The sequence below is a fragment of the Oncorhynchus mykiss genome, chromosome 15, assembly GCF_057628025.1.
Source record: "Oncorhynchus mykiss isolate SJ-2025 chromosome 15, ASM5762802v1, whole genome shotgun sequence".
NCBI classification, from domain to species: Eukaryota; Metazoa; Chordata; class Actinopteri; order Salmoniformes; family Salmonidae; genus Oncorhynchus; species Oncorhynchus mykiss.
The window spans coordinates 8554926-8567076 of NC_143036.1; the positions used below are offsets into that span (position 1 = coordinate 8554926).

A 12151-nucleotide genomic window follows, 5' to 3' on the forward strand; every position below is an offset into this window, starting at 1 on the left:
TTGGCTCCATTGGGAATAGACTGGCCTTGGTGTCCCCGGCTCTAAATATACCACTTCCCACCTAACTCTCAACTCAACTCATCTAAAGTCAGTTCAGTGTTTTGGAAAAGGCCCGGGGGCTGTGGGGAAACTTTATGCAGAGCTGCGATTCGTTACATGGTATAGACCCATCCGTGGTCTGGCGCCGCAAAATTACACACAGCGAATGGCTCCTTCACCATTTTCCTAATGAATGTAGTGGCAATCATAAAAGGAACATGTTCTGATTGGAATGGCCAATTAGAGAACGACACAAAATAACTCAGTCTCAACTTACTGTTGACAGTTAGAATAGTATAATACACAAGGTGGCATTTCCAAATTTGGTTGTTACATTAGTAGTTTTTGTAATTACCCCCGGATACCGATCGGAAAAACAGTGCGCGTGCCCAGGGGCCCTAACCTCCAGGGGGCCCCAATAGATTTTGTTAGTCACTCCCACTCCGATATCATATTATCATGGCATAAGTCATGGCAAAATGTATACAATAGCTGGAAATTAGCTTTAAAACAGAAAATATTCTCTCTGCCCCATGCTGGAAAACTGAAAATAAAAGTTAGTAGAACTTTAGTAGAACTCACTTAAGGCCCCCAAAATGCTAGGGCCGGCCCTATCTACTGGTATAATGCATTTAGTTAAGAGATGTATGTAGTTTAACTGCACAAATGGATCGATTGCAGAAGTCAGTTGATTGCATGTGTGGGTATGCAGACCCCGTGAGCCACTGCGGCCCCTCATGTTGTGGCCCCCACTCCCATCAAATTTGCCCGTCCATGCTCTATCCATTACAGAATGAAATGACCTGTTTTGGAATGGGAATAAGAAAATGATTGTTGCCAGTTGTGTATCTTCCAGATAGTGCTGAAAGACCAGGCGTCCATTTTGACCGGCACAACAAGAAAAGTTTCATTCACTACAGCAGGAAGAGAAATGGGCAAGACAACATGTTTGACACAATCGTGTTGGAAATAAAACTGCTACCTTACTGCAATGCATCATGGTCTGGCATTGTGACAATTGTGAAAACAACATGGTCTTAATACATGTCTGGTCTTATAGATTGTGGTCTTCTCCCTGAACGGTGGTCTTCTCCCATCCTTATCCTGCCTGTCCTCTGAACTGTGGTCTTCTCCCATCCTTATCCTGCCTGTCCTTTGAACTGTGGTCTTCTGCCATCCTTATCCTGCCTGTCCTTTGAACTGTGGTCTTCTCCCATCCTTATCCTGCCTGTCTTCTGAACTGTGGTCTTCTCCCATCCTTATCCTGCCTGTCCTCTGAACTGTGGTCTTCTCCCATCCTTATCCTACCTGTCTTCTGAACTGTGGTCTTCTCCCATTCTTATCATGCCTGTCCTCTGAACTGTGGTCTTCTCCCATCCTTATCCTGCCTGTCCTCTGAACTGTGTTCTTCTCCCATCCTTATCCTGCCTGTCCTCTGAACTGTGGTCTTCTCCCATCCTTATCCTGCCTGTCCTCTGAACTGTGGTCTTCTCCCATCCTTATCCTGCCTGTCCTCTGAACTGTGGTCTTCTCCCATCCTTATCCTGCCTGTCCTCTGAACTGTGGTCTACTCCCATCCTTATCCTGCCTGTCCTCTGAACTGTGGGAATCAGATGGTTTAAAAAAATATTTTACAGTCTCTAGTACCGTTTTAGTTTGCTGTATTTCAGTTCAGTCTTTCTACTGTTAAAATGGCACGTTGTTGTTGTTGTTGTTGTTGTTTTGTTTTTTTTACTAACCAGTATAAATTACTGACGTCTATGAATTGTATCACTGGTAATTCTGCACGTAATAAATACATGTTATTGAAAATTGATCTGCAAAGTCCTGAAAATGCTTAATTCAACTTAATGCTGTTAGCTTGAGTTTTTGCACTGCCTAGACCATGAGATGAAATCAGCTCAGATCACAGGACTTTTTGTATATCAACATAACAGTCAGAGTAGTGAGCAGTGCACCGTCTGCTTCTCCAGGTGTGTGTGTTTCTATATATATATATATATATATATATATATATATATATATATATATATATATATAAATGTGAGTCAAACATTTCTCTCCTTTTCACTCCCAGCCCGAGTGTGTGACAACGAGCTCCTGCGCTGTCAGAACGGTGGTGTGTGTCTGAACAACCTGAGGTGCCAGTGTACCCCGGCCTACACGGGCCTGCTGTGTGAGAAGCCCCGCTGTGAGTCGGAGCTGGGGAGCTGTGGTGGGCCCAACTCGGGTCAAGCCGCCCTCTCGTCTACATCGCTCCCCACCCTGCTGCTGCTGGGCTGGATGCTGCTCAGAGGGGCCTCCTACTGACCCTGGCCTACTCTGCTCTGAGAACCATAGACCTACTGTCTATTCTGAACTGGTGGAGCGTACTGCTCAATAATCAACTATAACAACAACCAGAACTACAACTGCAACCAGAACTACAACACCCATGAGTTTATTCTACTGTACTGTAATGTACTGTACGAGCTGTCCACCAGACACAGCAAGGAAACACACTGTCTGTAAGGAAACGTGCCAGAATGAACACAAAACTTTAATTTAAGGAAATAAAATAAAGCATATGTAAAAATTAGAGTAAATACCAGATATTTAAAAAAAATAGTTTAACTTGAGCATTTGCTTCATAAAAAGTCAAACCAGTTCGACAACGGAGACCAGTGACCTAAGCCATACCAGAGACATTTCCCCCTTACTGTCAAAAGGTGGGACTGGGGATGACAGACATTTTACTCACTTCCTCTCTTATCGCCACGGCAACAGCAGCTGTGAACCAATCAGCGGCAACAAGCTCTAGATAGCAAGGCCAGCAGCTGCTAGCTGCCCCTGTTCCCAGGGGTTTGATGCTGGCTGCACTGAACTGCTTCTGGGCTGAACTGACTGACTAACTGACTGGCTAACTGACTGGCTGACTACATAAAACTGTCCCTACCCATGCTGATTTGAAAAATACATTTAAAAAAAAGAGAAATCGAGCCGGAGGAAAAATAATAAAATAAAAAAGGAAATGTAAGCATTCTTTGCTGTCAGTATATTGTGGATATAAGGTAATCCATCCAGACTGCCACAAATCTTACCCAAGTCTATCTCTCTCTCTCCTTTTCTAATTCTGTCTCTCTCTCTGTCTCTCTCTCTCTATTTATCTTTCTGTCCTCCTGTTCCTACTTCTCTATCTCCCTATATTTCTCGGCTGTCCCCCTCCCTCCCTCCAGCCCTATCCAGCCCCTAGCTCCTACCCAGCCCCTCCATCCAGTCCTACCCAGCCCCTCCATCCAGTCCTACCCAGCCCCTCCATCCAGTCCTATCCAGCCCCTCCATCCAGTCCTACCCAGCCCCTCCATCCAGTCCTACCCAGCCCCTCCCTCCAGTCCTACCCAGCCCCTCCATCCAGTCCTACCCAGCCCCTCCCTCCAGTCCTACCCAGCCCCTCCCTCCAGTCCTACCCAGCCCCTCCATCCAGTCCTACCCAGCCCCTCCATCCAGTCCTATCCAGCCCCTCCATCCAGTCCTACCCAGCCCCTCCATCCAGTCCTACCCAGCCCCTCCCTCCAGTCCTATCCATCCCTCCATCCAGTCCTACCCAGCCCCACCCTCCTACCCAGCCCCTCCCTCCAGTCCTACCCAGCCCTTCCATCCAGTCCTATCCAGCCCCTCCCTCCAGTCCTACCCAGCCCCTCCCTCCAGTCCTACCCAGCCCCTCCATCCAGTCCTACCCAGCCCCTCCATCCAGTCCTACCCAGCCCCTCCCTCCAGTCCTACCCAGCCCCTCCATCCAGTCCTACCCAGCCCCTCCCTCCAGTCCTACCCAGCCCCTCCCTCCAGTCCTACCCAGCCCCTCCATCCAGTCCTACCCAGCCCCTCCCTCCAGTCCTACCCAGCCCCTCCATCCAGTCCTACCCAGCCCCTCCATCCAGCCCTACCCAGCCCCTCCATCCAGTCCTATCCATCCCTCCATCCAGTCCTACCCAGCCCACCCATCCAGTCCTACCCAGCCCCTCCCTCCACTGACCTGTGCTTTTGTGAACGTTACTCTGTAACCCTTGTCGGTTGCAATATATTTTGTCCAATGTTAGTGACGCACATGTGTAATACCTTCCAAAATAAATCTGACCATCTGCATATTTATTTTACCTGATACCTTGGTCAAAGTGTGTGTTCACTTGAGCTGACAAAGTGCTAAAGGAATCAGCAGTTATTTTCTTCACAGAGCAAAAACAACATGTAATAACTTATTTTGTACTATTGACCAAGCAGTGTTAAAAAGGCAACTTGTTACTGTGTCTACTCCTGATGAAAACTACTGTAAAATGTTTCAATTTCTGTTATTTCCTTTTGGTGGGGCAGAGTTTCCTCAGTATTGGCAATGTGCTGGCATCAAATTATATCGGTTTATATCTACAGTGTAATGAGATCCCACCAAAGGACATTCTAAATGTTTTCTTGTTGCTTTAATACTGGAACAATTTAAGTGAATAAAAGTTTTAAGAAATACGTTGAGATAGCTGTGTTGATCATTGCTTGTTCCTCAGTTGAAATTTCAACACTAAATAAGATGCAATAATTGAAAAATGTGTATGCACTTTAAGACACAAACAGTAGTATTGCCATGTTTACTCCCTCTCCCCCTCTCCGGTACTCGACATTGCCAGTTGTCTCATCATTACGCACACCTGCCACCATCGTTACACGCACCTGCGCCTCATTAGACTCACCTGGACTCCATCATCTTCCTGATTACCTCCCCTATATCTGTCACTCCCTTTGGTTCTTTCGTCAGGTGTTATTGTTTCTGTTTCATGTCTGTATGCTATTCGTGTTTCTTGTTAGTTCCATGTTTAATTTATTACATTTGCATTCCCTGTACTGGCTTCCCGACTCCAAGCGTACACGGTACAATACTTTAGTCTTCTTTGATGTACTGTACATAAAGTATAATATTGGGAAGCAAACTCAAAATTGAAGATATTTCAACAGCATTTTGGTCCTCAAATGAAACTGGTATATTTGTCAATTTATGTCAACAACAACAACAACAAAAAATCTTCAAATGTTTTGTCTTTAATGAAGGGCTGGCAAAAAACTAAATTTTTACCCAGAGTATAACTGCTCACCTACGGTTGACTGAAAATTAAACCTTGTTCATAGTTTCACCTTTTCTAAAACGAGACATACATAGCTGGTTGCATAAGTAAATAAGTCAACTGTAATATGACTAAAGATTTTAATCAGTAAATAGACACGTCTCCATTGGTTGCAAGATCTTTGAACACGTTTTATTTTCAGTTAACCGAAAGTGAGCGGTTGTAATCTGGAATTAGTATGTCCAACCGACCTCACAACAGCAGAACATGAGTGTGGCTTCGTGTGGGCGAGCGTTCTGCTGATGTCAACGTTGTGAACAGAGAGCCCCATGGTGGTGGTAGGGTTATGGTATGGGCCGGCATACAGGTAAGTATGGACAACAAACACAATTGCATTTTATCAATGGCAATTTGAATGCTCAGAAATACTGTGACGAGATCTGTATACTGTATATGTAGACTGCTTAGTCAATTCAAATACATTTTTTTATCACATGCACCGAACACGACAGGTGTAGACCTCGCATGAAATGCTTACTTACAAGCCCTTAACCAACAATGCAGTTTGTCCTGTCACCACACTTCCAGGTCTCTGACCTCCTCCCATTAAGCTGTCTCATTGTTATGGGTGATCAGGTCTACCACCGTTGTGTCGTCGACAAACTTAATGATGGTGTTGGAATCGTGTTTTGCTTTGCAATTATGGGTGAACAGGGAGTACAGGAGGGGACTAAGCACGCACCCCTGAGGGGGGATTTCTTAAACGTGTCCGGCTTAGAGTCCCGCTCCTTGAAAGTTGCAGCTCCACCCTTTAGCTCAGTGCGGATGTTGCCTGTAAACCATGGCTTCTGGTTGGGATATGTACGTGCGGTCACTGTGAGGACAACGTAGTCAATGCACTTACTGATGAAGCCGGTGACTGAGAAGGTATACACCGTAATACCATTGGATGAATCCCGAAACATAATCCAGTCTGTGCTAGCAAAACGTTCCTATAGCGTAGCTTAATTTTTTACATTTTATAAATAACAAATCTTTCCCAGTCTTTCTTATATCTCTCAGATACATTTCAGAATAAACTTCCTTAATTTGGGGGGGGGGGGGGGGGGGGATCTGCATCAGATCCACAGTCACCCAATCTCAACCCAATTGAGATAGTTTGGGATGAGTTGGACAGCAGAGTGAAGGAAAAGCAGCCAACAAGGGCTCAGCATATGTGGGAACATATATATTTTAAATATTTGGTTTCCTACCACATTTCACTTTGTGAGATGCAGAGTAGGTGAATGGATGATCTCCGCATGTGTGTTTCCCACTGTGAAGCATGGAGGAGGTGGTGTGATGGTGTGGGGATGCTTTGCTGGTGACACTGTCTGTGATTTATTTAGAATTCAAGGCACACTTCAGCAGCATGGCTACCACAGCATTCTTTTCAACAGGACAATGACCCAGCACACCTCCAGGCTGTGTAAGGGCTATGTGACCAAGGAGAGTGATGGAGTGCTCAGCATATGTGTGAACTCCTTCAAGACTGTTGGAAAAGCATTCCAGGTGAAGCTGGTTGAGAGCATGCCAAGAGTGTGCAAAGCTGCCGTCAGGGCAAAGGGTGGCCACTTTTTAGAATCTCAAATATAAAATATAACACTTTTTTGGTAACTATATGATTCCATATGTGTTATTTCATAGTTTTGATGTCTCCCCTATTATTCTACAATGTATAAAATAGTAAAATAAAGAAAAACCTTTGAATGAATAGGTGTGTCCAAACTTTTGACTAGTACGTTATATTTTTATTTTAAACTTCAAGGGGCCTTGATATGAACTTAAAACAATTCCATATACAGTGCATTCGGAAAGTTTTCAGACCACTTGACTTTTTCCAAATGTTATTACATTACAGGCTTATTCTAACATTGATTAAACAAATGTGAAAGGAATGTAGGAGAATATAACACATTAGATCTGGTAAAATATAAATCAAAGAAAAAACAACCGTTATTTTGTATTTTTTTATACCATCATCTTTGAAATGCAAGACAAATGCCATAATGTATTATTCCAGCCAAGGTGCAACTTAGATTTTGGCCACTAGATTGCAGCAGTGAATGAGCAAAGTTTTAGCTGATCCAATGAACCGTTGCATTTCTGTTCAAAATGTTGTATCAAGACTTCCCAAAAGTGCCTAGTTTGTTTATTAACATTAGCTGCCTTGCTCACAAAAAGGCATTGACAGTTTAAATAATTGTTTTAGGAACTATTTTACGGTCAAAGCAGACGAGTGGTCGTACAAACACTGCACTCCTACTCACGACTGAGTTGAAATTGCTTGGCATAAAGAGGAAACTCGCCAGATAAAGAGACAATAATTCTTACAAAATAGTCAAACATCACAATAATGTACTCTGTCACTACATAATAAACTTCAATACAACAAACATACTCTCTTTCCAACAAATGGATAGCATAGGTCCTGCACTGGTGTATCACCTGCTTACATTGTATCAGGCCCAAGTTTGCTCAGTATATCGACAGTACCGGGTTGTTGACTCTCTGGTTGAGTACACATCTGGGTGACCTGATAAACAGGGAACGGGCACCGTGACAACTGCGGAACATGGTCCGTATGTACCCAGGTGGACAGAGATCTGTAGACACGTCAGGGTAAAGATGGAAGGGACAACAGAGAAACCAAGCACTAGTTTACCTCATTCACACAGCCAATGGAAAACATTAAAACATCCTGGTTATTTTTTGTCACCTGTGATAGGTCAAATAGTTTTATAATGCATTCAGTAAATCTATCTTGTCATTTACTGTTGCATGAACTTTAACCTGTACAGGTGAGAGACTGTAAAAACAGTCCCTCGCCGGTAATACAATAATAACCTCTATACTGCACCTCTTTCTAAACCGTTATGTACTGCATAACTGTTCTCTTATGTCTAAATACCTTTATAACCTCATACAGCTAATCTGGTGTGTATAACCTCATACAGCTAATCTGGTTTGTATAACCTCATACAGCTAATCTGGTGTGTATAACCTCATACAGCTAATCTGGTTTGTATAACCTCATACAGCTAATCTGGTTTGGATAACCTAATACAGCTAATCTGGTGTGTATAACCTCATACAGCTAATCTGGTTTGTATAACCTCATACAGCTAATCTAGTTCGTATAACCTCATACAGCTAATCTGGTTTGTATAACCTCATACAGCTAATCTGGTTTGTATAACCTCATACAGCTAATCTGGTTTTTATAACCTAATACAGCTAATCTGGTGTGTATAACCTCATACAGCTAATCTGGTTTGTATAACCTCATACAGCTAATCTGGTTTGGATAACCTAATACAGCTAATCTGGTTTGTATAACCTAATACAGCTAATCTGGTTTGTATAACCTCATACAGCTAATCTGGTTTGTATAACCTCATACAGCTAATCTGGTTTGTATAACCTCATACAGCTAATGTGGTTTGTATAACCTCATACAGCTAATCTGGTTTGTATAACCTCATACAGCTAATCTGGTTTGTATAACCTCATACAGCTAATCTGGTTTGGATAACCTAATGCAGCTAATCTGGTTTGTATAACCTCATACAGCTAATCTGGTTTGTATGACCTAATACAGCTAATCTGGTTTGTATAACCTCATACAGCTAATCTGGTTTGTATAACCTAATACAGCTAATCTGGTTTGTATAACCTAATACAGCTAATGTGGTTTGTATAACCTCATACAGCTAATCTGGTTTGTATAACCTCATACAGCTAATCTGGTTTGTATAACCTCATACAGCTAATCTGGTTTGTATAACCTCATACAGCTAATCTGGTTTGTATAACCTCATACAGCTAATCTGGTGTGTATAACCTCATACAGCTAATCTGGTTTGTATAACCTCATACAGCTAATCTGGTTTGTATAACCTCATACAGCTAATCTGGTTTGTATAACCTCATACAGCTAATCTGGTTTGTATAACCTCATACAGCTAATCTGGTTTGTATAACCTCATACAGCTAATCTGGTTTGTATAACCTCATACAGCTAATCTGGTTTTTATAACTTAATACAGCTAATCTGGTTTTTATAACCTAATACAGCTAATCTGGTTTGTATAACCTAATACAGCTAATCTGGTTTTTATAACCTAATGCAGCTAATCTGGTTTTTATAACCTGTCCTCTGTGATGTCCTCTGCAATGTCCTCTGTGGTGTCCTCTGTAATTTCCTCTGTGATGTCCTCTGTATTGTCCTCTGTGATGTCCTCTGTAATGTCCTCTGTGATGTCCTCTGTAATGTCCTCTGTGGTGTCCTCTGTGGTGTCCTCTGTATTGTCCTCTGTAATGTCCTCTGTGATGTCCTCTGTAATGTCCTCTGTATTTTCCTCTGTAATGTCCTCTGTAATGTCCTCTGTGGTGTCCTCTGTGGTGTCCTCTGTATTGTCCTCTGTAATGTCCTCTGTAATGTCCTCTGTAATATCCTCTGTAATGTCCTCTCTATTGTCCTCTGTGATGTCCTCTGTGATGTCCTCTGTAATGTCCTCTGTAATGTCCTCTGTAATGTCCTCTGTGATGTCCTCTGTGGTGTCCTCTGTAATGTCCTCTGTAATGTCCTATGTAATGTCCTCTGTAATGTCCTCTGTAATGTCCTCTGTGATGTCATCTGTGATGTCCTCTGTGATGTCCTCTGTGATGTCCTCTGTATTGTCCTCTGTGAGGTCCTCTGTATTGTCCTCTGTGATGTCCTCTGTGATGTCCTCTGTAATGTCCTCTGTGGTGTCCTCTGTAATGTCCTCTGTATTGTCCTCTGTGATGTCCTCTGTGATGTCCTCTGTGATGTCCTCTGTTATGTCCTCTGTGATGTCTTCTGTGATGTCCTCTGTGATGTCCCCTTAGTGGATCCTACAGCAACACTGAATGTGACAGTCAGTTCATTTTCCCTCATTTCTCCTCACCCTACCGGCATAACAACGCAGATAACTATTGTGATGGAATTTCAAGACCATCAACACCCGAGGCATTGTGTTTAGTGCGTTGTTTGGTGTGGGAGACTATATCTGTGATTGCGGAGAGGGTGTGTTGGTGTGGGAGACTAGATGTGTGATTGTGGAGAGGGTGTGTTGGTGTGGGAGACTAGATGTGTGATTGTGGAGAGGGTGTGTTGGTGTGGGAGACTAGATGTGTGATTGCGGAGAGGGTGTGTTGGTGTGGGAGACTATATGTGTGATTGTGGAGGGGGTGCGTTGGTGTGGGAGACTAGATGTGTGATTGTGGAGGGGGTGTGTTGGTGTGGGAGACTATATATGTGATTGTTGAGGGGGTGTATTGGTGTGGGAGACTATATCTGTGATTGTTGAGGGGGTGCGTTGGTGTGGGAGACTATATCTGTGATTGTGGAGGGGGTGTGTTGGTGTGGGAGACTATATCTGTGATTGTTGAGGGGGTGCGTTGGTGTGGGAGACTATATCTGTGATTGTTGAGAGGGTGTGTTGGTGTGGGAGACTATATCTGTGATTGTTGAGGGGGTGCGTTGGTGTGGGAGACTATATCTGTGATTGTGGAGGGGGTGCGTTGGTGTGGGAGACTAGATGTGTGATTGCGGAGAGGGTGTGTTGGTGTGGGAGACTATATCTGTGATTGTTGAGGGGGTGCGTTGGTGTGGGAGACTAGATGTGTGATTGCGGAGAGGGTGTGTTGGTGTGGGAGACTATATGTGTGATTGTTGAGGGGGTGTGTTGGTGTGGGAGACTATATCTGTGATTGCGGAGGGGGTGTGTTGGTGTGGGAGACTATATGTGCGATTGTGGAGGGGGTGTGTTGGTGTGGGAGACTATATGTGTGATTGTTGAGGGGGTGTGTTGGTGTGGGAGACTAGATGTGTGATTGTGGAGGGGGTGCGTTGGTGTGGGAGACTATATCTGTGATTGTTGAGGGGGTGTGTTGGTGTGGGAGACTATATCTGTGATTGCGGAGAGGGTGTGTTGGTGTGGGAGACTAGATGTGTGATTGTTGAGGGGGTGTGTTGGTGTGGGAGACTATATCTGTGATTGCGGAGAGGGTGTGTTGGTGTGGGAGACTATATGTGTGATTGTGGAGGGGGTGTGTTGGTGTGGGAGACTAGATGTGTGATTGTGGAGGGGGTGTGTTGGTGTGGGAGACTATATCTGTGATTGCGGAGGGGGTGTGTTGGTGTGGGAGACTATATCTGTGATTGCGGAGAGGGTGTGTTGGTGTGGGAGACTATATGTGTGATTGTTGAGGGGGTGTGTTGGTGTGGGAGACTATATGTGTGATTGTGGAGGGGGTGTGTTGGTGTGGGAGACTAGATGTGTGATTGCGGAGAGGGTGTGTTGGTGTGGGAGACTATATCTGTGATTGTTGAGGGGGTGTGTTGGTGTGGGAGACTATATGTGTGATGTGTGATTGTGGAGGGGGTGTGTTGGTGTGGGAGACTAGATGTGTGATTGCGGAGAGGGTGTGTTGGTGTGGGAGACTATATCTGTGATTGTTGAGGGGGTGTGTTGGTGTGGGAGACTAGATGTGTGATTGTTGAGGGGGTGTGTTGGTGTGGGAGACTATATGTGTGATTGCGGAGAGGGTGTGTTGGTGTGGGAGACTATATCTGTGATTGCGGAGGGGGTGTGTTGGTGTGGGAGACTATATCTGTGATTGCGGAGGGGGTGTGTTGGTGTGGGAGACTATATCTGTGATTGTGGAGGGGGTGTGTTGGTGTGGGAGACTAGATGTGTGATTGCGGAGGGGGTGCGTTGGTGTGGGAGACTAGATGTGTGATTGCGGAGAGGGTGTGTTGGTGTGGGAGACTAGATGTGTGATTGCGGAGGGGGTGTGTTGGTGTGGGAGACTAGATGTGTGATTGCGGAGGGGGTGCGTTGGTGTGGATGAGGGAGGGCGTTATTTGACATCCAAAACAGGACGCCATGTCACGTTAGCACAGACTACATTACTTGATTCTGATTGGCAGACAGACAGACACCTTGCTTCAGGCGCAGGGA

The 12151-nt window shown here is 44.5% G+C and overlaps 1 protein-coding gene and 1 long non-coding RNA gene across 2 annotated transcripts in view; both read left to right on the forward strand.

Moving 5' to 3' along the window:
• LOC110490897 (netrin-G1-like) overlaps window positions 1-4536 on the forward strand; it is a 253036-nt gene extending 248500 nt beyond the window's left edge. The window contains exon 7 of the mRNA XM_036945701.2: window positions 2117-4536. Within this exon, the coding sequence (XP_036801596.1) occupies window positions 2117-2349 (233 nt within the window). The 3' untranslated portion in view covers window positions 2350-4536. The remainder of the gene's footprint in view (window positions 1-2116) is intronic.
• Window positions 1-12151, forward strand: part of LOC149977374 (uncharacterized) — a 934188-nt gene that overhangs the window by 301635 nt on the left and 620402 nt on the right. The gene's annotated exons all lie outside the window — the stretch shown is intronic.